General features: G+C 42.1%; 1 protein-coding gene across 3 annotated transcripts in view; it reads left to right on the top strand.

The window, feature by feature from the left end:
• Nucleotides 1-27526, top strand: part of robo3 (roundabout, axon guidance receptor, homolog 3 (Drosophila)) — a 312623-nt gene that overhangs the window by 126992 nt on the left and 158105 nt on the right. For all 3 annotated transcript variants that reach the window (XM_060847034.1, XM_060847033.1, XM_060847032.1), the window contains exons 3-6: nt 4968-5125; nt 6254-6374; nt 8912-9050; nt 9897-10024. In XM_060847034.1, the coding sequence (XP_060703017.1) occupies nt 4968-5125; nt 6254-6374; nt 8912-9050; nt 9897-10024 (546 nt within the window). The remainder of the gene's footprint in view (nt 1-4967; nt 5126-6253; nt 6375-8911; nt 9051-9896; nt 10025-27526) is intronic.

Genomic DNA, 27526 nt, shown 5'->3' with positions numbered 1-27526 from the left:
ATCTTTGGGAGTTTAAAGTGATGGTATGACTAGAAATGACTCTTAGTGCAGCGAAACTGGGAGAAATCAACCAAACCTTCTGTGTACAGTTGCTAACTGTTGATTCTTGGTAGACAGTATGTGAATGAGGGACACCCAGCTTAGTGTTAACTGCGATGCTTCTGTGATTGGATGTGGTCCAGACTGTATCGAGTCTATGCCCCTCACATGAAGATTTGAGGTGGCACCAGAAGGGGATGAGCAACGAGCATCACAAATTGAGAGGGCATTTTCAGGAAAAGTACACTGTAAATCCTGGGATAAAAGTAATCATGCAGAAGGAGACTGGAAACATTGGTCTAGGGTGGCAAGCTAAATAATTATAATGAGATGGGACTGAAGTCATTTTTAGTTGATTTGGATCAGAGATAATGGAAGGAGGTTTCCTGACAATTTTCCAGATTCCTTGAAAAATATTTTTCTACTCAGTTCAATTTATCCATTATGGGAGACCGTGAATAGTAATTATGCTTAAATCTCCAATCCATCAACAAAGCCAACAATGGCTGCTTTCTGGACCAAAATGTTAGCATGAGATTGGTCATAGATTTATCTTCTATATTTTTATGAAACCTAAATTAATTCTACATTCATCTTTCTCTGTGGAGAGACAGACCTTCCGGTTTTAATAAGCACACAATGAGGCCCCCTGCACACGCCATGCTTTCCTCTTTATGAAGCAGCTATTTTCCATTCTATTATAAACAGTCCCCAGGTGACATTCCCTTAGTCCATTCTGGTTCCAGATCAGACACCTCACATTGTTGTGCTCCTGGGTAAGGAGTGAGGAAGTGACTAAATTCACCTGCCCCTCGGATGTACAGAACAAAGGTAATTAAAAATAATTACTCCCTTGTGGATACCTCTCTCCCAGACCAAATGAAGTTATGTGGTAAAAGGAACCTCCTTAACCAGGCTCTCTTGCATTAAGGAAACAGTGAATTTATTTGTTATGAAACACAAGAAGAGGTAATAACACAATTCACATGTAGGTAGATTTGAAATCAGGAGAGGGTCCAAAAAAGAGAGAGCAGTTTTAAGAGACTAATCAATTTCTGGATTGTTTGTAAAGAGTGGAAAATGGAGTGTTGCAGCCATTAGGTTTCGTGTTACCGATAGTAAGCACATTGGTAGTGAAGCAGTTGAATTTCTCGGCTTTGCAGGTTAATGGAAATTCTGTTGTCCTGTTTGTTTTCTTTACTCACTGACTTACAGCATGCAGCAGTATAATTTTTTGTTTGTTTTTAACCTGCGGTGCAGGGATGTTTAGTTTCTTTTTATTCATTAATGGGGTGAGGGTGTCACTGACAACATTCATTGTCCAACCCCAACTGACCAGAAGGCAGTTAAGTCAAAAAGCCCCATGTAGGCTAGACCAGGTAAGGACAGCAGTTTCCTTTTTAAAGGACATTAGTGAATGAGATGGGATTTTTTTCAACAATTGGCAATGGACTCATGGTCATTGTTATCGCTTTCACATTCCACCATCTGCCATTGTGGGATTCAAACCTGTGTCCCCAGATCATTACCTGGGTCTCTGAATTAGCAGTCCTGTGATAATACCACTAAGCCATCACCTCCCCACAATGATTGTCCTCAAGCTGCGACCTTCACAGCACGGTAATTCATGTTAGTACATTATGACACATGGACCAAGCATGGTTGTGGCTGTTTCAAAGTTTCCAGTTGGATAGGACCAGATGACCTATCCAACGCATCTGTTTCAAATTAATTCCTGACAACCTGAATGACAGAGAACATAGAAATCCTTATTACATGTCTTAAAAAAGCAGAAGTCTGCCTTTTGGTATTCTGTGATGAGTGGCCTATCTCCTCTGTAGTTAATTTTGTGTTTGGAGATGTGGAATAAAGAGATGTCAATAATGTAACGAGAGACCTGGTGGGAGCTGTAGTGTAAAGTGTTAGTAGGATGTTCATGTGAATTTGTAAATAAGATAGTTTAATTCTTCAGTGCAGGTGTGGGCAGTGGTTGTCTTTAGAAGCCATGTATGAAGTGTTATCCTGTACATAATTAGTATTTGCCATTTTGAATGAAAGGTAATGTTTGCTGACAGCCAAGCCTTCCCTGAATTTTTTTTTCTGGAGCACTTCTGGACACAGTATTGTCACGACACAGTGGGCCAACAGAGGAGAATTAATTTTCGTGCTAGTCATCACTGGGAAGAACATAGGTCATGTTTTTGTGTTGGGAGCTAGGTAATAATGATCATTACTTTATGGTTGTAATAACTACGGCTTAATTTCTGTTGATTCACGAAGATAAATTTTAGTTAATTATGGCTTTTTGCTGCTGTCTTCCTCTAACACACATAGCCATGCCCAGCATTGAAATATAACACTGTGAAGTGTGATCAGGTACAATTAAAGGCTCAAGGGAGTAGTTGCAAGGCAGTAATCGAATCATTGGGTTCAGTGGTCATTTGTAACTGTCATCAAAACCCCAAAATGTCATTAGACTCCAGAAATTATTTCAAAACATAAGATATTATTTGAGAATTCAAACCATGAAGCCCATTGAGTCATTTGTATTCTATCTGTGACCCTCTTCTGTGTATATTTCTTGAATGTCAATGAAATGCTTACTGCTGACACACATTTCAACCACATCAAGAGATTAACAACTCAACTAGAATTTGTACTACTCTTCAATTTGTAATAAATAACTAGTAATGCAGAGGATTTCAACCGTGAAGTGTTGTATTAAATCCATGGCAAAGAATATTGGCTGGAGAAGTGAATTGAGAGTGAAGAAAAGATTTGTGAGGAATTTGATATGGAATATAGTCTGTACAGTATTGAAAAATTAGACACTGAGAGAAGAGGAGGCCAGATTTCTGCTTTGGAATTACCAAAGGCTCGCCTGGAGAAAACGCCTTTTTAAAGATAATTGTGAAAGTGTAGACAGAAAGGAGGCGATGAAGAATTTTAAGAAAGGAATTCACAATCTACGATGGAGTTGGTGATAGACTCTATCAAGATGGACAAAGTGAAGGGAGATAGATTTAGCTTTCAATTGTTCTGTGTCCAATTATGTAAGTCTAGTTCCTGGTCATATTCACATTTCTCGATTTAGGAAAGCCTGGGTATGGACTCAGAGAAGTAAACAAAGAGCTACAATGCAGAGCTGTTGCATGCAGTGGGCAATTCAATTATGGAGAGTGAAACTCGTCATGTACATAGAAACTAGTCTTGTCTCTACACACACAACTTTCTGTGGACAGAAATTCAAAATCTCAAGAATTGGATGTTTGGGATGAGATGTAAGGTGGAATGAGAATGTCTTAGGGTGAGGTAAGAGAATGGGGTGATTTGCAGACTTGGGGAGGATTTTATGCTGAATGTTGAAGATAAGCAAATTCAGTATAGCTCAGCAAGAATAGGTGAAATGGACAATATGGGTCAAGGTACACGTTGGCAGAAGTTGGATGTGCTGAGTGAAAGATTGATTGAGGTCATAATAGAGTAGCAACAATGAAACCCCAGTCCCAGCACAGGCTTATAGAACATCATAGTCCTAATTTTACAGTATTCTCCCTTCATCCTGGCTCACTGTGGATACTAGCAATGTTTTGCCTTTAATAATTCCCTTGCTCCTTTAGAACTGTGATCCTGGCAGCATTCCCCTTTATTTTGTAAGTATCATATTAAAATTTGTAACTTCGGTTCCAGTCTTGTCCAAATGTAGCTTTGCAAAGTGTGTAGGATAAATGCTGTTTGGGGGGAGAAAAAAACTACTGTGGACATGCATTCTCGGGTGTCAGGTTCCAGTGGAACATTTGAAGTGATGCAGCAGCTTCGACATTGAATCTGTTGCTTTTTTCCATCCAAGCTGCACAGAATTGATAATCCTCCTCTCCCCGGTGTATTTCCAGAGCTCCCATGGGAGATATTCGGAATACGTTCTACGGATCTAATTAATTGCTATGCTCTTCTGTTCCTGTAATATATGCTGGTTGGGAGCCATGAGTCCACTTTAGCGCTCTCAATGGTTTTTTGACTGACTGCAGAGTTAGCTGTTACTTTGGGTAATGGACATATCTTCCATCCATCTGACTGGGGATATTCATTAATTCAGATCAGTAGAGACCAAATTGAATTACTAAAGGAGGGAAAAATGAGCTGGTGTAATTTGGTGCAGTTTGCAGGCAGGAACTAATGTGTACATAGATCAAGGGTGATGTGGGCCATTACAAGCTTTAATGGAACTGCTTGGGACTGAATAAATACAGGAATTACTTAGTAGATGCTGATTAGGCTGTTTTTAGTCCGATCATGTTGATAGAATGAAATCTTTACTTGTTATATATTGTAGCTGTATTGTTCTTTAGTGGAGTCTGCCAAAGGCTCGATCACACAACAGGTCGTTGTACAGAAGATGCCAAGGGAAGGCACAGGATAACTGCACTGATGTCTAACTAATATTGGTGTGACTAGGTGTGTGTTTCTGCATGAATTGTGGGAAGATAAGAACTTTTGTAAAACTTGGCAAGGATATTCAGCTCGATAAGGCTGTCAGTTCTGATGCCTTTGGCCTTCTGTCCCTTGGAACACATTCAAGTTGTTGCTTGAGCGTGTTTGTTCAAGCTTCGGTGATGGTCCTTTTCTGTCTTTCACCACAGTTTTGTACTTCATCCAAGTACCTTTCTTTCTCATTGTAATTTGGGCCCACTCCCGACCCCCACACCTAGCATTAAAAGCCTTCACTGTAATGAAGCATTTGCTGTATTAGCCGTGACTGGTGGCAGTTGAATTGATAGGTGTACATTGCAAGGGGTGCCAGTAGGTGGATTAATCAGGAGCTGGCTTCTTGTGATGTTTTGGATTTAAATTGCCAGCATTGGGTCAATTCAAGCAAAATGGCTTCCTCTCCTGACTGATGAATATTTTCTTTCACTGTCTTTTCATAGTCCTGCGGGATGATTTCCGTCAAACGCCCAGTGATGTTGTTGTGGCGGCGGGAGAGCCTGCTGTGATGGAGTGCCTCCCACCCAGAGGGCATCCAGAGCCAACCATCTCCTGGAAGAAAAACAACGTCCTCGTTAATGACAAGGATGAGCGGATCACGGTAAGATCAGTCTAACAGCACAGAGTGCTCGCTGTGATAGGATATGGACAGGGAATGCTGGTGAACTGCACATAGACTCCATTCCCATCACATGTTAAACATTGAGGCATATGGGGCAAGCAGTTCTTCAGTGAACCAAGTCACAGACTGTTGTTAAACTGACTGAAACCCATGCAATACGCTCTCTCAATCTCAGGAGCAATTGATATTAAAAAGTTGGTGCTTCACCTGAACCATTCTGTTTGTTTTTGTTTAATTTCCTGCAACTTTTAATGTTCCTCCCTATTTTTTAATTGCCCAATTTAGCCTACTTCACAGAGTAAAGTTTCAGCAAAGTAGCTTTCGGGACCCTTCAGTATTAGATTAGATTAGATTCCCTACAGTGTGGAAACAGGCCCTTCGGCCCAACAAGTTCACACTAACACTTTGAAGAGCAACCCACCCATACCCATTCCCCTACATTTACCCCTGACTAATGCACATAACACTATGGGCAATTTAGCATGGCCAATTCACCAAACCTGCACATCTTTGGACTGTGGGAGGAAACTGGAGCATGCAGAGGAAACCCACGCAGACACTGGGAGAACATGCAAACTCCACACAGACAGTTGCCCCAGGCAGGAATTGAACCCTGGTTCCTGTTGAGGCAGCAGTGCTAACCACTGAGCCACCGTGCCACCCATTTACATGCCATTGTCATCATATACCATGCCCCACATACCCTGATCCACAGTTAACCACTCTCTGCTATAAAATGTCCCCACACCAATACCCCAGTGCACCGTGCCCACAAAGTGTACTACACAGCAATACGCTGTTCCCCAAAAGTGTACCACACCCCATATACTCTGTTCCCAAACTGTAACACGCCCCATATATCCTGTCCCCATTGTGTTAGACATCCCATATACCCTCTCCCCACAGGATAGCATGTTCCCATATACCTTTGTTACCTCAATGCACTACACTGAAATATATTCTCTCCCTCCAGTGTAAGATACTTTAATATATCCTGTTCCTCAATTTACTACAACCCAATATTCTCTGCCAGATGAATGAACCAGACTGTGGTGGCTTTAACTGAAAGTATATGGTGCTATGATTTGATGATACTTTCTCCTCTAGATCCGAGGGGGAAAGCTGATGATCTCAAACACTAGAAAAGCTGATGCTGGTATGTACGTCTGTGTGGCTACCAACATGGTGGGCGAAAGGGATAGTGAGCCTGCAGACTTGGTTGTATTCGGTAAGTAAATGTTTTGTGAATCTCCTTTTATTTTGCCTTCTGTGCACGTGGCTTGTCAGGAATGTGCTTGTAAGCCTCAGGTGACACTGCTTACTCTCCCACGTATACCTCCCATCCTGGATTTCTCCCTTCTCCTCTGGAAGACTAGACTTTGTAGTCCTAAGGATGCCAGTCACCTCATGGTTCTTCATCCAAGTTCATACTTTCATTGTCTGTTCAGTCGTGAGGAATTGCCATACTGATTGGAGACTTGAGCTGTTTGCAGTCCAGGTTCCCAACACCAATGATATTTCCACAACTGCAGGCCTGTCTGGAGTTGTCTTGCCAGTATGCCTCAGTAGTACACTGGGCAGCACCATCCACATCCTGGGAGCTACCATTGACTGAACTGGCCCAGCCACATAAATACTGTGGGTGCAAGAGCAGGTCAGGGGCTAGGTGTCGTGCAGTGAGTAACTCAGTACTTGGCTCCCCAAAGTCAGTCTCCCATCTGAAGGACACAAATCAGGAGTATGATGAAATACTTCCCACTTGTCTGGACGGATGCAGCTCCAACTACATGCCTAACACCATTCAAGACAAAACAATACCTCAACTCATAGAATTGGTTCATATCAAAGATCTAATCACATCAGCTCAGGAGGATGATGGGACTTCGGGTGTGGGTACCTAGCATAACATCTTCATCTGGCAGAGAATATTGGGTTCTAGTAGACTGAGGAACAGGAGATATTGAAGTGTGGTACACTGGAGGGGGAGAATGCATTTCAGGATAGTGCATTGAGGTGACAGAGGTGTATTGGAACATGGTATGCTGTGGGGAGAGGATATATGGGATGTCTACTACAATGGGGACAAGATATATGGGGTGTTTTACAGTGTGGGAACAGTATATATGGGGTGTGGTATACTTTTAGGGAATAGTGTATATCTATTTAATATACTTTGTGGGCACGGTAAATTGGGGTATTGTAGACTAAGCCATAGAGTGCAAATGGTGTATGACAGTCTGGAGACATGATATATTGGTGTATACTAGAACTTTGGGTGTGGAGATATTGCAGGATAGCATGTCTGCAACAAAAGTGTCAGAGAGGTGCCCAGTGACTCAGGCTGCTCAGTTCCTCATCTGGTGTGAAAGTAAACTGTCACGATCCAAGCTTGATTCCAAGGGTGGGTGACCTCATTTGGGATACTGACAGAACTTTGAATTATTCTTCCTTCCATACAAAATAGGAGCAGAATCAGACCACTGAGCCTCTCTGCTACTCAACATGATCAAGGCTGATGTGTTTTGTGTTTCAAATTGCACTTTCCCATCTTCCCCCTCCCCAACCCGCCTCCCACCTCCCCCATTCACCCAAACAAGAGAACCCTCAAACCCCTGCCTAAGAAGAAAGATTTATCCATCTGTCTTTCAAATAACTCCACTTTCTCCACCTTCTGAGGCAGAGTTCCAAGTTGAGCAACACTTTGAGAGAGAAAAAGACTCCTCATCTTGCAAGAAAATGTGACACCTAATTTTCGAACAGTGCCACTTAGTTCGCTGAACATTAAGCTGAAGTGTAGAATTTTGTACCTTTTTTGCCCACTCCTAAACTTCTGCCTTTCAACAGAACATAAGCTTTTACTACCTAGTCAGACAAACACTGCTGTAAGAAACAAAATAAGTCAGAGAGGGTTCTGCATTGTCAATGTTTGAACTGCTCCTGAACAGTCAGCATGTACTTATTATGTCATTATCAGCTCCTTGTGAAACACAGAGTAAAAGTGCACCGAGACAGTAACTGGTGAGACTGACAGTCTGAGATGGAAGTTCTGGGGAATTGGGTCCACTCATAACTTTAGGGCAGACCTTTATTTTTAGCATCGTGACCTCAGATTGAATAGCATTTGCATTCTCATCTGTGTAGGAAATAGTCATTTGACAGTGATTTTCTTCAAATTGGCCACTTTGGCATAACAGGTGGGCTCTTGAGTCTAGAGGGCTAACAGGAATTTCTCTCAACAGAGGAGCAACAGTCTGTGGCTCAGAGGAGAGGGAGAGAGGGAGGGCACCTAGAAAAATGGCCTAAAGGGGCTGGGTCCATGTAGAAGGAGAACCTTTCACAGGACAGTCTGTGGCTCGACATTCATGGTGGGTCTAAAGCCTGTCTGAACCTTTGATTTCATCCATTCCCTACCTCACATGTTTCTGAAAACACCTCTAGACAGCCATTCTAGTTTATGATGCTTCAGTGGGTGTGTGTATCCCCTGCCAAAGAAATGGCCTGGTGCAGAACAGTGCTGGCGAATGAGCATACCAGTACACATTGCCTAATAGTCTCAATATCTGTCTCCATTTGTGGAGGTAAAAATCCATTCCCTGAGCTTTGTGCATTGGCATCATAAATGTGTTGTTCGAATAAGCCCTAGAAGCCCACAGTCTGTTGCTCTATGCTGAGAGTTCTTTGGCCCCTGTGCGCCTGTTGCCTTTTTGTGTGGAGCTCTGTGCTGCTTATGTACAGGTTTTCATTCTTTCCTCACTAATCCGACAGAGCGGCCCACCTTCATCAAGCGTCCAATAAATCAAGTGGTCCTGGCAGACGACACGGTGGATTTTCACTGCGAGGTGCATGGGGACCCAGTTCCAACCACTCGTTGGCGCAAGGAAGAGGGAGAGCTGCCACGTGGAAGGTGATAAACTCAAATATTATGGAGCCTTATATAATGATATCATATTGTTCCCAGTCAAAAGAAGTTCAGCCCTCAAGGGATTGAAGTTGGTGCTAACTGCATGTAAAGCCAGTTTTGTTCATGGAGGTTTCATATCATTTTCTTCATTCTCATGAGCAGAGTGGGTACCATTCCAATATTTAGTGGGTTTTCTTCATTGGTCTTAAAGCCTGTTGGATAGAGCTACAAACCATTAATGTGGCTCTGCTGGTTTCATTTGTAAATGCTGAACCACAGAGAGTCAGATTCCATCTCTTCCCAGTGCTGGTCACCTCCCCTCTAGTGGAAATGCTGCAGCAAATTTCTTGGTTCGTTATGTAAGCAAATCAGGAAAGATTCTCAGTCCTGACCACTGTGCAGTGACCTCCCTGCTGGAGTACAGATGTCAAATTCGGGATCTACCATTGGTACAATGCCCTCTACACCCACGTTCATTGATGCCTATTGTTCGAGCTAAATACCTGAAGGATGCCCAAGAGGTGCTGGCATATGGGATCAGTACTCCAACATTAAACACACATATTTGAGACAGGAAGTAGGGGAGGCAAAGGAATTGGGGAAATAATGGGATAATTTAGATTTGGGATGTCACTCATTTCTCACCAAGATGTTATCAGCCACATCAATCAATGGAAATACAGGATTGGGAAAGCTGTAAAATTGGGCACCAGTTCAGGAAGGTCCATTTCATACTCTCTCACAAACTCAAAATTAGCCCATTTCCAGGTTTGGAAATTGTGCAGTTCATTTAATTTTGCACCAAGTCACACAGGATGCAGCCAAGAAATTCCTTTCTGTCTCCCGCAGGTTTGAGATTCAGGCTGACAACAGCCTACGGCTGGCACGGGTTGGCAGTGAGGACGAAGGAACGTACACCTGTATTGCAGAAAACAGTGTGGGTAAAGTTGAGTTCTCGGGCACTCTGACTGTTCACGGTAAGGAGCCCTTGAGTTGAAACCTTTTGAACTGAAGGCTAGTGCATTCAGAGAATGCGCTTCCTTCATGAAATGTTCTATTCATCAAGTGTGATGTTCTGATCTGAGAATATGTTTGGTGGAGTGAGTCAATGAGCTGACATTCCCAGTGGATAGCAGAATCGCAGAGAAAGGGATTGTGAAAATTTAAAGCATATTTGATGCAGGTTTGACTTGAGAGTCAATGAATGTCAAGCAATGTTTCTGTATCTGGAGAGTTTGTCTCTTGATTTATGAGCCCTGGCATTGTGTCAAGCTACTGGTTTGACCATTTAATAGGCCATCTCATTGGAGTCTAATCTATCGTTGTCAAATTTTCCACGGTCCAGTGGGAATCACGAGGTGATCCTCATTCACTCCCCTGGGCAAGGGAGCAGGAAACATTCTTCTCTTACTTAGTCCTCACTGGAGATTGTGCTGGATTGGATATCCCATTAAGCTCAATTGTTAAAAAGAAATCATCATTCCTAATTGTATTTTTGAATGAAGGTAGAATGCTGAGTACCTTCCAATGGTTACAAAAATTGAATACTGCTTTTCTTGCTCCATGAGTTTAGTTGAATTTTTCAGGGCTAGTTAGATGTGAAAGTTGCTTTTTGTCGAATGATTGTTGCTGTAAATAGAAAAGCTCTTCTGGTGCATGGCAGGAGTCTGCGTCTCTCTGAACGGTTCGGTTTGATTCACCTGTCAGGTCAGAACTAAACAAAACGTCCCTTCCAGTTTAATGGCCTTCTGTGAGGAAGCAATGTCAAAGTGCTCCATTTCATTCATTTTCATCTGTTGGAGAGCGAAATTCTGCTCCCACTCCAATCAAACCTTAAAATTACCACTGAACCTTTTTGTGCTAAAGTGTGCAATTGTCAGGGATAAAGGGATGCTCCAGTGGTTTTTATCTTTACTGACTGATTGTCACTCATTCACCAGCAGTGCACCACCTATTACCGTGTGCCTGAAGTGAATATCGGAGACAAAAAAAAGGGAAATCCTAAACTGTCAAGCCAAGTGTTCATTTTTATTACCTGCCTTGGTTGGCCATTTGAACTGGATTGCTTTTTTAAATTAATTTTTCAGACGTAGGCATCTGTAGCAAAGCTGGTATTTATTACCCATCCCTAGTTGTCCCCAACGACTTTGGTGAGCTGCGTTTTCTCAAATTGTTGTAGACCCTTATGATGAAGGTGCTCCTCCACTGCTGTTCTGTACCAGGTTTTGATCCACTGGCCAATAAGGAGTAGCAATGTATGTCCCTCAACTCAGAATGGTATGGAATTTTAAGGGGAAACTATAGATGGTGGTAGTGTTCCCTTGTCCTTCCAGGCAGGAGAGCTCAAGGTTTTGGGAGGTGCTGCGTAGTATTTGAGCATGAGGAAGAGTTGGAGCTTGATTCCTGTTTAACTGGGCACAATGCTGATGTTTAATTATTCCCAAAATGACCATAGCCTTAAGGGCATATTAGTGTTGGAGTCATGGAACAAGAGTGTTAAGTACAAGGTTGCGAGTACAAATCCCACCATAATAAGTTTTAAAACTGAATTTGGTAACTCCAATTCTGTGTAGTCCACTATCAGAAATAAATGATCACTGGCTTATTAAAGTCCTTCAAGAAAGGGAAATCTCCACCTCCATATAAACTTATGATGCCAACTGAAGAGGCCTTTCAAAGCCCACCAGCTAATGTGATCTTGTCCTGAGTCAATATAAATCAAATAAGACTACCTGGTGATGTGGTCAGTCAGTATATTTCCCTATGTGTAAGGCAGGTTGATCTGCCTAATCCCAGTAAAAAGTACTATATTGATGTTAGGGTCAGTAAACTAAGGTGGTTATCAATTAATTGGGGTTCCTGCTTCTGATTTACAATTTTGTGTTTTCAGTTTTCACTCATTCTGTTATGAGTGAAGGTCGTGGCAGGCTGGATCAGGTTAAAGGGGATACTGCAACAGTCAAACTGTCATAATGAAGCACATTACATTGTGGTTCAACTCGCCCTATAATGCTGATGTGGCTCAATCTTAATATAAGCAGAAACAATCTGATAGGAAGTGATCTGTGAATGCAGGATTTCTATAAACTGCAGCTAAAACTAGCCAATTAATAAGACAGTATAAAACAGGCCAAGAACACACACAATTGGTAATTCACTATGAAGATCATAGTCATAGAGATGTATAGCACAGAAACAGACCCTTCGGTCCAACTTGCCTATGCTGACCAGATATCCCAACCTAATCTAGTCCCACTTTCCAGCACCTGGCCCATATCCCTCTGAACCCTTCCTATTCATATTCCTATCCAGATGCCTTTTAAATGTTGCAATTGTACCAGCCACCATCACTTCCTCTGGCATCTCATTCCATACAAGTACCACCCTCCACCTGAAAAGTTGCCCCTTAGGTCTCTTTCATATCTTTCCCCTCTCATCCTAAACCTATGCCCTCTAGTTCTGGACTCCCCGATCCCAGGGAAAAAACTTTGTGTATTTATCCTATCTATGCCCCTTATAATTTTGTAAACCTCTATAAGGTCACCCCTCAGCCTCTGACACTCCAGGGAAAACAGCCCTAGCCTGTTCAGCCTCTCCCTACAGCTCAATTCCTCCAACCCTGGCAACATCCTTGTAAATCTTTTCTGAATCCTTTCCAGTTTCATAACATCCTTCCAATAGGAAGGAGACCAGAATTGTACGCAATATTCCAACAGTGGCCTAACCAATGTCCAGTGCGCCTGCAACATGACCTCCCAACTCCTGTACTCAATTCTTTTGACCAATAAAAGAAAACATACCAAACACCCTCTTCACTACCTATCTACCTGTGAATCTACTTTCAAGGAGCTATGAACCTGTACTCCAACGTCTCTTTGTTCAGGAATACTCCCTAGGACCTTACCATTAAGCGTATAAGTCCTGCTAAGATTTGGCTTCCCAAAATGCAACACCTCGCATTTATCTAAATTAAACTCCATCTGCCACACCTCAGCCCATTGGCCCATCCGATCAAGATGGCGATGCAATCTGAGGGAACCTCCTTCACTGTCCACTACACCTCCAATTTTGTTGTCATCAGTAACCTTACTAACAATACCTTTTATGCTCACAACCAAATCAGTTATGTAAATGACGAAAAGTAGTGGACCCTGCACCGATCCTTGTGGCACTCCACTGGTCACAGGCCTCCAGTCTGAAAAACACCCCTCCACCACCATCCTCTGTCTTCTACCTTTGAGTCAGTTCTGTATCCAAATGGCTAGTTCTCCCTGTATTCCATGCGATCTAACCTTGCTAACCAGTCTCCCATGGGGAACCTTGTTGAACGTCTTACTGAAGTCCATATAGATCATGTCTACCACTCTGCCTTCATCAATCAGCTTCGTTACTTTTTCAAAAAAAACTTAATCAAGTTCATGAGACATGATATTTCCCACCCACAAAGCCATGATTTTAAAAAAAACTGCTTTAAATGTGACTATCAAAGTGAAAATCAATAGTTTTCATTTGGCCATTTTGTTTGTTGATAAATGGGGTAATAATAACAAGTATGGATAAAACATCTTGAACTTAGTAAAATGTTTCAAAACCCTTCTCAGGAGTGATCGCAGGTAAAATGTTGCACTGTGTCAAAGAAGGAGCTAACCAATCAGATGGACAAAGGGGCAAGTTTTGCCACAGGAACTCTGATCAGTGATTGAAGTTTGCTTCCGGTTCCTGGTCAGGAATGGCATTGCTAAGTCTACATTTATTCCCTGTATCTAGTTGCCCTGAAATGGTTTGTTCACACACTTTGGGTTGTGTGTGAAGCTACTTCAAAGGATGAAATGTTAATCAGAATAGAGTCACATTAGGTCAGATTATAGTGGTTCAGGCTCTGAAAGGACACTGGTGTAACAGTTGAGCTTTTAAGATAACCACTTTTGAGAAAGTCGTCACTTTTTTAGAACATATCACTCACAAATTTTCACTGAATTCAATTCTCCAACTTGCTGATTTAACTCCATCAACATGACAGTACCATCCCCATTGAACGCAGCTCAGACCACAGCACTTTGGAGGTGTGCTGGTTTCAGGGAGCTTAAAATAGGTAATGTACCTCAGGCTGAATGACTTGCCTAGCTCTAGATTGCTGAAGTAGCTGAATGTCAAGCTTGTGTAAGTCACCACATCTCTGCTCACCCAGTCATGTTGTGCTTTAGAAGAGAAGCTAATCGGCCGGGCAAACAAAGACAGAGAATGTGGGGTAAACTTAGCAGGTTTGGCAGCAGAGAGAGAAACAGCATGTGGTATGACTCTTCTTGACAAATTAGTCAGGGTCCTTTACTGCTAATGACTGACCTGTGACCACTGTTAGAGGGTGCCCACGGGCCAACTTGAATGCCCACCCACTGTTGAATGGTTGTCATCTCCACACTACATTTGAAAGAATTGGGGCTATCTTGGTGGCCATTACAAGTGTGATGATTTTGCCTCAATGAAAGTGTTAGGGAAACTGTGACTAAACAGCCAGGAGAAAGTGAGGATTGCAAATGCTGGAGATCAGCACCAAAACGTCTTCAGGATGAAGAGCTTATGCTCAAAACGTCAACTCTCCTGCTCCATGGATGCTGCCTGACCAGCTGTGCTTTTCCAGCACCACACTTTTTGACTGTGACTGAACGGCCAGCAAGGCTTCCAAATGGATGCAGGAGGTATAGATTTCAATTAGCTTAACTGGTGAACAAATCAGTTTATTTAATTATGGACTGTCTCCGAAAACAGAAAACCAAGGATGTTTTGTTCCCAAACAAATCCAACCTCCAGTAATTTGTGAACTCTTCAGTTGAGATGGCCTTCTCTAAAATGTTCTTGAGCAAAGATTTTTGATTTCCTTGTCTCAAAGTCCTGGTGTTCACTGTTCCAGCAAATACTCTCAGCTGAGGAATTCAGGATTGATTGATAGTTCAGTCAATCCATGCTCTTCACCCATAATACAGTGGTTACGGGTAAGGTTCATAGGGAACAGCAAATGCTAAGTTCAGTTCTGGTGTACAAGACCTGCACTTATTGTAACTACAAACCAGGGCAAAGTCGGTCAGAAAACTTCTGAATCAATTACTAGCCTCAACTATCCATCTGGGTTACATGATGAACAAATAAGGTTCAGCATTTTAGCTTTGGTTTAAAGTCCTGAAGCTCCCTCCCTTAACATCACTGTGGAGGTACCTATACCAAATGGACTACAGCGGTTCAAGAAGGCAGCTCACCACCACCTTCTGAAGGGAAGCTAGAGATGGACAATAAATGCTGGTCCAGCCAGCAATGTCCACAATCCAAATGAAGAAGAGCCCTTTAAGATCTGGCACCACTGACTGAGCTCATGCTTGGAACCAGTGAAACCAAACCCCAGCAAAAAGAATGACTTCCTGCAAGAAGGGGACAAAATGATACCAACAAATCTAAATCAAGAAGCATCCTTTCTTCCAAATGGGTGTGGGTCAACAGAGGTCAAACACCATCTCATATCTACAGTTTCCTGTTTCATTTCACGCACACCATCTGGGAATGATGGCAATTTTTAAATCATTTCTCCACACTTGTGATGTTATAAAAGCATAGATTTGCTAGATTATTATTTTAAGCGGCGAGTTATGAATAGAATGTGTCACAGGCAGCAATGAGGTTGTGATAAATGTCTTCGTGCAATGAGGCCGACTCAATTACTCATGAACGTGGAGACACAAGTGAATTAAACGCAGTCTGATTTGAGGAGATATTCATCACATCTCTCTGCTGCCCTGACACATCCTTTCTGTATTTGTAAAAGAAAATGATGACACATTTTAAAGCACTGGGAATGTGGCAGTGAGTCGTTGAAAAGTGATGGCAATTAAATCCTAACGATTACTTTGCATTTTGCTTCATGCTCAATACATGGGTCAAGTGATTTGATGCAGTATTTTCAGTTATTGCACTTAAGTGATCTGCTGGTAAATGTGTAAAAAGTCCTGGAAGCAGTAATTTGAGTGGATTTATTTGGAATGAACTGACGTGCTAACTATTCACTTGCTATGGCAAATCACTTGTCCCTTTATCAATAGCTAAATTTAACGTTTCTTGCTGTTCTCCATGTTTAAACCAACATTAATGCTGTTCATTTGTGTATGAGTTCATTCATGAATTTTCCTTAACATCTCATGTATGCTTTTTATTTTTTTTCTTTGTTTCAGTTGGTCCATTCAGTAAGTATCCATTTCACCTCATTTACTTACTGGTGCATGTTGGGTTAGGTGGAGGTGAAGATTGAATGGCTTTAATCAGAGGCATGTTCTAATCTTTAGACTGAACCTTCATCCAATAAAACAGCAATTGTGGGTGAAGGGTCCATGCACCAGGTCTTTAATACACAGAATGTCAAGGTCCAATTCTCTGGACGATATTTCATTTTCTCATAATCTCATCCACGTACTAGGACTGAGCAATGATTCCTGTCACCTCGAAACAACCATTAATTCATCGTGTCACTTGTTGATGATGTCATGGTGTCTGCTGCTGTGCTTCAAAGTGCATGGAAGGCGAGAGGTGTTAACATTGGTGCCTTTCTAGTTAAAATTAATTATGAAAAAAATGCTTACAATGAAAGATTGAATGGGAAATAAATTTCCAAACAATTAGTGCACCTCGGCCAGCTAAAAGGCTTATGACATCATCATCTGTGGATAGAAACCTGTATAAGAGCTCTCAGATAATGGTTAATATAGGACTGAGCAACACGACATTAAAATTTGACTTTAACATTTGGATTATTAACAACAATAATTTGGATAGTGAAGTACTATCAAGAGCTAGTTTGACTGGAAGTGCTACTGTGTGTTGTGTAGAAACAGTTGATATCCCGAGCAATATTCTTCTCGATGATATATTTGAAGAAGAACATTGATTCCATTGGGTTTACAATGGACCTGTGGCTATTATTCTATGACTCTAGTTTTCTAGTTTGGGATGTTGCAGAATTCAGGGTTGCAAAATGTAAACTGATAGGGCAGGATTCAGCTCAAATGTATCCTCCCAACAGCTCCTTCCTACCATTTGGAATGCCCTTTTTAATTACAGACATGAAGAATAGACCTTCAGTGAGGGACTGCAGCACTCTAGTGGCTAGGGAATTATACAGAGTCAGTACCTTCAGATGAGAGAAAATTGAGAGGGGGAGGAAAATGAGGAATGGGTCACTCCAGTCCTGCCAAAAAGACCAGTTGGGGTATTACATCACCAGATTATTAGTTTGCATTGAATAATGCTCAAAACTCTTTGAAAACACAGTTGTCTTATTGCTGCTACAGAGAGAGCGCATTCCCAAAATGTAATGTCAACCAAGCACGCACAGAACATTTATCGGGATGGTCCCTCTTGGAATCAGTCTGGGATGGATGCAAAATAAACTGACACGTTATCAGTCTAGCATCTAAACTCAGGAAGGAAACACACTCCACTGGGGAAAAGGGGATTAAACATTTCAAGTTAGAAAACCACGTACAGAGGATTCAAGTAAAGAAACGATCCTGGCAGCACGGAACAGTTTGTTTGATAGGAAGAAATCTGATGGTGAAAAGATCAAGGGTACAGTAGATAAAAGCATGCAAATGCTGGAAATCTGAAACAAAATGATAAATAACATAGGTACACACTGGTGCTTTCAAGAATATGTAAAGAAGGAGACAGTCTTAACGTTTGGGTATAACTCTTTGACAGAAGTCATTCTTTATCTTCACAGATCATGACAGACATTCTGGTGTTTTTTCAGCACTTTCTATCTTTGTTTCAAAATCATGGCTGTTAATCTAGCAATATATCTTACAATCAATATTAGACTTCCAGCAACATCATCTGACCACATTTGACCTGCCAGAGCAGTGTCAATGCAGTGTGTTCAAAGCATCCAGTTAATACCTTTGACTTTAATCAGGCTTTATGGTACAATGTCAAATTCTCAACTTGGTACAGCAGAGTCCAATCCTCATCACATCTCACTCTAGGACTGAAGAATGAGGGATGGAGTTAGGTTAGGTGAGCTGTTCTGGGAAAGAGTGAATTTTATTTGAGGATGGAGAGTTTTTAAACGGTATCATTAAAGCGTGCTTTCTGATGACATGACTGAAGAGCAATGGTGAGGGATGGATCTAAAAATAAACTAATAGTTTGATGGAGGAATCTTTAATCCCTACCTTTATCTAAACAAAGAGTAGGAGGAGAGAAGCTTACCTGAAAACTGTTTTCATTCTATTTTTGAATCTTGAAGTGTTCTATCAGGAAATGGAGAAGAACATTGTTCAAATCATTTTATTGTATTTGAATTATATTTGGGGTGGCACAGTAGTCTCAGTGGTTAGCACTGCTGCCTCACAGTGCCAGGGAGCTGGGATCGATTCGCTCCTCGAGCAACTGTGTGGAGTTTGCACGTTCTCCCCTTGTCTGCGTGGGTTTCCTCCGCCAATCCAAAAATGTGCAGGTCAGGTGAATTGGCCATGCTAAATTGCCAAGTCGGGGCAAATACAGGGTAGGGGAATGGGTCTGGGTGAGTTACTCTTCGGAGAGTCGGTGTGGACTTGTTGGGCCAAAGGGCCTATTTCCATACTGGAGGTAATCTAATCTAATTATAGTGATAATCAGGTGTGTTTGATGGGAATATTGAGGAAACAATTGCAATGTCTTTGCCTGATTTATGAAGGTAGCATGTATTGATATTAAGAGTACGTCCAACAATTTTCATAGGTATTCATCATTTATATCTTAAGTTTGTTTTCAAAGAAGTTTGAGGTACACACCAGAAGTGACAGTATATCTCCAAATTCAAGTTTGAATCTACAGTCATCAAAAATGGAAAATTGCTCATTTAGGATCAAATCATAAATATTTAAAACATAAAACTAAGACATAATGTTAAACTTTTATATGTTATGGATTGCACCTCAAGAAGGTCTTGCAATGCAGTGTTAGTGTTCCAACTCTGGGCCTGAAAAACTTTAGCATCTTTAGGCATGGAAGATATGTCTGTAACATGGTCAAGTAGATTGATTGTCAGCCTGTAAATTTTCCCAATATACATGATGGCAGGCTCTGAGGGTTGGGAGAGTTTGCTGGTCAGTCATCCTGCAAAAGGAAATGACAAACCATTCCAGTGTTTTGCTAAACATAATTATGGACCTATCCTTGGAAGTCCATAGTTGCTATTGCCTTCCTGAGGAATGGTACCTAAAGAATGCGCTTATGCCTCAGCTCGAGTATTCAGTTCACTTTTGGGCACTGTACGGTGAGAGGAATATGAAGGCCTCGTAGAGGATGCTGGGAAAATCCACTGGAATGGTCAATGGGATTTGAGGGCCGCCAGTCATATGGAGAGAATAGAAGAGTCACAGTTGTTCTCCTTTGAACAGGGAAGGTTAAGAGGAAACGTAATAATGATGCACAAAATTGATGAAGGGTTATAATAGAGCAGACAGGGAGAAACTCATGCACTGACAAAAGGGTAAATAACTGGGCACAGTTTTGAAATCGATGGCAAATTAACCAGAGGGGAGCTGAGGGTGAGATTACTGTGTCCAAAGGAAGGTGGACGTGGATTCAATGGTAATTTTCAAAAGGGAATTGGATAAATGTTCACAAATGAAACAGGTGCAGGACTGGAAGGAAGGAGCAGGTGAGTGGAACCAATTCTACTGCTCTATCAAAGATCCGACACAGGCATAATGGACTGAATGACCTCCTCCTGTGCTGTTAAGATTCCATGGTTTAGAGATCTAGGGGGATTTTGTTTTACACTTTGGCAAGTTGTTGCTATTTTCAATGTGCAGGATGGTTGAATAGGAAGTAGACGGTAACCTTGTTTCCAAAGAATCATGGCAGAGATGGCTTTTGTGTGCTCTGGTTTAGCCGATGTTTTCGCAAAATGCTAGAATTAATTGCTGCATTTGTCCACCCTGGATCTGGTGCAACCCAGTCCAAACCCCTGCTCCCTAAGATGCTCATGAGCTCCAATAGTAGAGAGTTAAATGATAGATGGCAGAGTCTGTCAACTTCTCGTCACAATGTATGGTCTTTCTTACTTTTGCCATTGACAATCTGAGATTAACATCACGAGTGACTTTCTTGAAAGCAGCAATGCAGCATTCCTGACGGATCCACAATCAGGCTTTTACTAAATGAATTGAGTCAGAATATCACCCAGGAAAATGAAGTTCATCCAGTTTGCTAATCCTTCAATTGCAAACATCGATTCTGGTTTCCATATTTTCTTACCTCTAAGTTTTCCATTTCAAGGATTCTATTTCAACTCCCTTTTCCCAATCTGTCTGAAGTGCTTCAATCGTTCAGTTTTTGAGGCATCTAGAAATGTGTACTGTGCCCGATCTTGCTTATCCCCGATTAGAAAAGAAAGAACAAACTTACATTTAAGTTATATCTCAGAATGTCCCAAAACTGCTTCCAGAACCATGTTGTGATGAGAGGGAGAGAGAAGCCAATGTATCCAAACAACAATGAAATAAGTGTTGTACTGGTTTTCATTAAAAGGGGCAGCACAGTGGCTCAGTGGTTAGCACTGCTGCTTCACAGCACCAATGATCCGGGTTCAATTCCAGCCTGAGGCGACTGTCTGTGTGGAGTTTGCACATTCTCCCCGTGACTACATGGGCTTCCTTCAGGTACTCCAGTTTCCTCCCACAATCCAAAGATGTGCATGTTAGGAGAATTGGCCATGCTAAATTGCCCATAGTGTTCAGGGATATGTAGATTGATCAGAGATAAATGTAGAATAATGGAGAATGGGTTTGGGTGGGCTACTCTTCAGAGGGTCAGTGTGGACATGTTGGGCCAAAGGGCCTGTTTCCACACTGTTGGGATTAGTTGGGCTTTCATGACAAATCAATGAGCATCATGGTCCTTTTGTCCAATCCCTCCCACAGTGTACCTAAAAAGAAAGGAACACAATAAGGCCATTTAGCCATTTTTTGTAATTTGATAAAGTCATGGCTGATCTTCCACTTTCCTTCTTTTTCCTCCCTTACCTGAATGCTTTAATAGCTTCAATTACCAAAAGTTTAGCATTGTCTAATTTCAAATTAACATTTTGGTCAAACAACAATTTCCATTTCTGAAAGAGTTTCAAACTTCTACAACTCATTTGTGTGTAAAAGTGACTCCTAACTTCTGGCTCTAATTTTTGATTGCTCTGCAATCAAGGCCAGTCAGTGGACATCATCTCTCTCCATCGACCCTTTTGGTTCTTCCTAATAAAGTAACAACTTCATTTGAATCAGCCTACACTCAAGCAAATGTGAACATACATTCATTAAATTTACATTCTGACAACCTGCAACGTAGGAACTCGTGACCATTGGTTTGGGTGTCCAGTACTGAACACCCTTTGGAGATGCACACGAGGTGTGGAAAGGTTGTTTTCCCCTTCGACGCAAAAGGGTTGTTCCCCCTTTTCGGAGACTCTGGACTTGGGGCATAATTTCAGTAAGGGCCGACAATTGTTTTCCTCTTGCGAGGTATTGAGGCTAGATTGGTGAGGATGTTTAAGTCGAAGATAAGACCGATGTCTGATCGGTAAGGGAATCAAGGGTTTTGGGGTAAAAGCAGGAAAATAGCATGGATGATTATCAGATCAGCCATGACCATATGAATGATGGAGCAGATTCAATGGGCTGAATGTCCTACCTTTGCTCGCACATTTTACTCCAAACCATGAGGATGCTTTGCCTCAGATGTCATGCTTCAGACATATAGAAACGAGGAGCAGAAGAAGGCCATTTGGCCCTTTGAACCTGTGACATCATTCAATATTATCATGACTGATCATTCAGCTCAGTTATCTGTTCCTGCTTTCACCCCATACCTTTTGATCTTTTTAGCCCTATAAACTATATCTAACTCCTTCTTTAAAAAGTTCAATGTTTTGAACTCAACTATTTTCTGCAGCTGAGAATTCCACAGGTCATCGCGTTCTGGGTGAAGACATTTCTCCTCATCTCAATCCTAAATAGTCTATTCCATACATAGACTGTGACATCTGGTTCTGGACTCCCTGGTCATTGGAAACATCCTTGCTGCATCTATGCTATTAGAATTTTACAGGGCTCTATGAGATCTCCCCTCGCCAGTATTCTAAACTCCAGTGAACGTAGTACTAACCGATCCAGTCTCTCTTCATATGTCAGTCCTGCCAGGAATCAGTCTGGCCTCCAGTGGATTTAACTACAGACAAAATGAGAGCAGCCCAGGGCACCAAGCAGTGAGTGAGACACAGGAAATGTATGGATGGTTGAACTGCTAGTCCCCTAGGCTGTGTCCTTCAAGTTCAAATCAGATGCATAACTACAACGTGCATGGTACAGAGAAAAAAAATGACTGAAAGGAAAAATAAGATTAAATAGCTTTATTGGTAAACAGTGCAATCCTGACCTTTCAAAGCTCACTTCACTGCTCAAGGTCTGAGAGAGTATTTATCGTCAAAAGATTCAATCTGATCTGACAGCACTCTCTGAATTCAAAGGGCACGCCTCCTTGTGTTACCTAATTTCCTGTGCACCACATTCTAATCTCCCTTATCTTACTGTAACCATCTTCACCCAGAAATTGGAAGGTTTTTTTTGAGCTACGTGGAGGCAGTTCTTGTTCAATTATTTTTTGGTATCTTTTGAAGTGGCGAAAGACAAACTGGAATATTGATAACACGTGACTGAAACCTCCTATGCTGACTGCTCATATGCATTTAATCAGATTGGGGCAGGTTCTTCTCACATCATGTCAATATGTGAGAGGCAAGCCAGGTAATATTGATGTCATTAGCCCAGGCCCCAGCCCTTCTTTGCAAAATAGCATGTTTTAAAACATTTTTACTGCTCTGTTTTATAAATATTTTCTAATCAACCTGTTTAGAGATGTTATTACAAATTTCTGGCGTAGTGGAATTTGAATCCAGGCCTTCTGGTCTAGAGGTAGGGACATTTCACTTCCTCACAAAAACCCTAATTACATATAAGCTAAATCCTCTGTTTTATATCATGGGAAAGCCTCTCGCGTTCATAACATTAAAGAACACGTGTCACTTCCTGACTTTGTCCTCCTTTTGTGTAGACAATTACCAGTAAAAGTAAAGTCGCCAATGTTCAAAAGGACCGTAGGGTTGCTCTCCCAGAGAAAGAGGCAACAGGTGGTGTGTTCAATCTGATGATCACCGTGACTTAAGCAGGGGACGAGGTTGAGAAGACAAGTCCTTCATGCTGACCTTAGCCGAGCACCAATTGCCAGTGCCCTTTAGATTAGATTCCCTACAGTGTGAGAACAGGCCCTTCAGCCCAACAAGTCCACACTGACCCTTTGAAGACTAATCCACCCAGGCCCATTTCCATCTGACTAATTAACCTCACACTATATGCAATTTAGCATGGACAATGCACCTGACCTGCACATCTTTGGACTGTAGGAGGAAACCAGAACACCCGGATGATAGACAGGGGGAGAATGTGCAAACTCTACACAGTCACCCAAGGCTGGAACTGAACGTGGGACCCTGGTGCTGTGAGGCAGCAGTGCTAACCACCTTGCCACCCCATTGGAACACTGGCCAGAACTATTAAATTCAGAACTTAGTCTCCCAGCCAACATAAGTGAGGGACACGTGTTACTGGAACTTTTGAACACCCTTCTAAAGTGAGCCTCAGGACCTTCAAAAGCATGTGTGCCACCTGATTTATTGTGCGTGTATTAAAATATTTGTATCACAGTGAGTGGTGGTCTGTTATAAATGCAGGAAGTTCCATTTAGAAGGATGAGGGGATCGACTCGAAACCTACAGAATATTGAATGACCTGGACAGAGTGGATGTTGGGAAGATGTTTCCATTGGTAGGAGAGACTAGGAGCCAAGGGCACAGCCTTAGACTAAAGGGAAGACCTTTTATAACGGCAATAAGGAGAAACTTCTTCAGCCAGAGAGTGGGGAATCTATGGAATTTATTGCCACAGAAGGCTGTGGAGGCCAGGTTATTGAGTATATTTAAGACTGAGATAGATTCTTGAGTATCAAGGGGAACAAGAGTTAGGGGGAGAAAGTGGAAGAATGGGAATGAGAAACTTACCAGCCATGATTGAATGGCGGGGCAGACACAGTGAGCTGAGTGACCTAATTTCTGCTCCTATGTCTTATGGTATTATTTTCAGACAGCACCAGTGAGAATCACAAGATTATAAGCAGACATTGATTTGTGTTTTGGGGCAAGAATTGCTGACTTCTCGTCGGCTGAGGTTTGAATATCTGTTTGAATATTGTTCTGTGGTGCCACCATTGTATCTGGTTTGACCCATGCTTTTTTAAAGCTGTGTTATGGTCATTGTTCACTTCCTGACAGATACAAAGGCTCCACGTGAAAGAGAAGCCAAACTGAGATCTGGGACTTATCAAATTCTGCTGTTCCCTTCTTTGAGACATTAGTCTCTTTGAGACAAAGTCAATATGAGGAAATGCTTCAATTTTCTGTGATTTCCAATAGCCCCCTCATCAGTTGGAGATGTCAAACTTGATTTCTACATACTTTGCACAACCGCATCAAGAGCTTGCTAATGAAATGTGGCTCAGTGGTTAGCGTTGCTACCTCACGGTGTAAGGGATCTGGGTTTGATTCCACCCTTGGTAACTGTCTGTGTGGAGTTTGTGCATTCTCCCAGTGTCTGCGTAGCTTTCCTCTGAGTGCCTTGGCTTCCTCCTACAGTCCAACACTTCTTCATCAGAGTTATCTAGACACAAATGCTAGCTTGCTCTCTCACCGTGGATGCTGCTAGCACTTTTTTGTTTTCAGTGTGGATCCCAGCATCTGCAGTAATTTGCTCCTCCCCTATCTGGCCAGATTGCAACTCATGAGCCAGACACGATGGCAAGAAATGGAGGGGCAGTAACAAGAGATGTGTGCTAGTAATTAGAATGGATTATGGGTTGAGGGGGAACTGGGATCCTAAAAGCATGCTTAGGTACAAGAATAACCAGTCTCTTTAATGGTTTTAGCCCTACCTCTCACAGGCTAAAGCCTCAGTCATGGCCACTCCCACCCCAATCATGGGAAGCATCACAATGGCAGGTTGAGCACAATAGATGTGTTCGTTCCCTATGATCAGCCAAGTTATCTTTGGTTATAGAAACATAGATAAAAGGAGTGAGAGTAAGCTATTTGAGCCTGTTCCACTATTCAATACAATCACACCTTGTTACAGCATTGATCCTTTTAGTCCTAATTACTAGATCCTTCTTGAAAATCGTCGATGTTTTGGCCTTATTACGTTGTGGAAGAGAACCTCATAGGCTCAATACTCTCTGGCTGAAGGTTGTTTTTCATCTCAGTACTAAATGGCTGACTCCATATCCTTAGTCTGTGATCCCTGGTCTTCTGGTCATTGGGGCATCCTTCCTGCTTCTACCCTGCCACATCCTCTTGGAATTGTACAGACTTATAAGAGATTCCCCTTCATTCTTCTAAACTCCAGTGAATATAGCCTTAATGGACCTAATATCGCTTCATACATTAGTCCTGCAATCCTAGGAATCAGTGCGATGAACCTTTGCACTCTCTCCATCGCCAGAACATCCTTTGTCAGATAAGGTGATCAGAGCTGCATACAATACTTCATGTGTGGTCTCACCAAGGCATTATGTGATTGTAGCAGGACATGCCCAAGCCCCACTTGGTCCAGACTACAGGTGGGATGCTCCACACAAATAGTTAAACTAGCCCCTGCCTCTTGTGGGAATCTGTAGTGTCCCAGTTGTCCTCCTTTAGTTAGTCTTAAATTTTGTGTTTTCTTTATTCAGTCATGGGATGAGGGTGTCACTGGCTGGGCTAGCATTTGATGCCCATCCTTAATTGCCCAGATGGCAGTTAAGAGTCAACTGCATTGCTGTGGGTCTGCAGTCATATGTAGGCCAGACTAGCTGAGAATGGCAATTTCCTTCCCTAAAGGACATTAGTGAACTGGATAGATTTTTAACGGCAATCAACAACAGCTTCATGGGCATCATTAGACTCTCTAGTTCAGATTGTTATTGAATTCAAATTCCACCATAGTGGGAGTCGAACTCCATTCCCCAGCACATTACCTGGGTCTCTGGATTAACAGTCCAGCGCTAGGACCAGCAGGCCACTGCCTCCCTATGAAGGCCCATCAATGATCCTTGAAGAAGTGAATTGGCTACCCTGACCCCTCCTCAAAGATGTCCTGGGTGCAGGTCAAAGTGGGGAACTGGCAGACCAATTGATGGAGCTATTGTTAGACCCCTGTCAGTTACTAAAACTCAACGCAATATGTATTCAAGATGCTGGTGCAGTGGCTGCTCAGGAAATAGTCTAATGAATTGGGCTGCAAATGAATTCAGGAAATGCTGAAAAAGCTAGAATAGCAAAACAGTTGCTTTAGGAATGTTGCAAACTCCTCTACTTATTCAGGTGGATGAAGTTGCTTTGGGAGAATGAAAAAAATCATTACAGATGCACGAAGGAAATGTTGCAATTTGTGTAGTGTACATCTGTGTGTTATAAGCTTCAAAGGACTTCACATCCTGCTGCCATCCCCTAAGCATCAAACCTGACCTTAATGTTGCAGGTTGAGTGGTTTGACTGCTGTTGTACATCTTAAACACAACTAGATCTTTCAGATTAAAAACTGGGTTCATGGAGATTTCAATCTCTCAGGATGTGGCCATGTAATCAGGCCGGCCTCAGCACAGCAAAGGGGCAGTCAATGCAGGAGCATAATAGCTTTCAAAGCAACAAGCCTCTCCGAAAAGCAATGCAATTAGAAATAATATGCCAACGTATCCTTCCTGTTATCCACCAGATACAGAGCAAGGCAAGGCTGGCTTCCGTCTGTATTGATATTCTTGTTTTTGGACTGCAGCTGATGCAGCTAATGCTGCCCTTGGCACTAGCTAAGGACTGACTCTTACCCCTGGTCATTCAGACCCACTGCAAACCACGCAAAAATAAAGCCACAATCATCTTGAGGGTTCCCAAATCATGTTTTTTGTTGACAGATATAATCAGAGTGGACTCCCATCTGTCTACTGCCATCCTTCAGATAATTAGCCTGCCTGTACAATGTCCTCAGTTACTAATTTAGGTATCGGGCAGAAAGTAACACCGGGATGTTAATTGTACTTTGTAACCACACACACAGCAATTCAATACCATTATTCAGAGTGGGATTTGTTCTGTGTAGCAGGAGAAGCATTCTTGAATGCCCAAAGGATTCTGATTTGATGAGGGACAATCTTCAAATCCGTAGCTTCATTAATCCAAAGCCTCAGCTGATCAGCATCTAACACCTGACCCAGCTACACATCCACTCTCCCAGTTGTTGCCTCTCCGCTCCCACACAGACAACCTTATTGTTTGCTGCACACGTCAAGTGACTATGGGTGGGACAATTAGATTCCCTACAGTGTGG

Source organism: Hemiscyllium ocellatum, chromosome 29, assembly GCF_020745735.1.
Source record: "Hemiscyllium ocellatum isolate sHemOce1 chromosome 29, sHemOce1.pat.X.cur, whole genome shotgun sequence".
Taxonomy (NCBI): domain Eukaryota; kingdom Metazoa; phylum Chordata; class Chondrichthyes; order Orectolobiformes; family Hemiscylliidae; genus Hemiscyllium; species Hemiscyllium ocellatum.
This window is presented reverse-complemented; position numbering and strand designations above follow the sequence as displayed.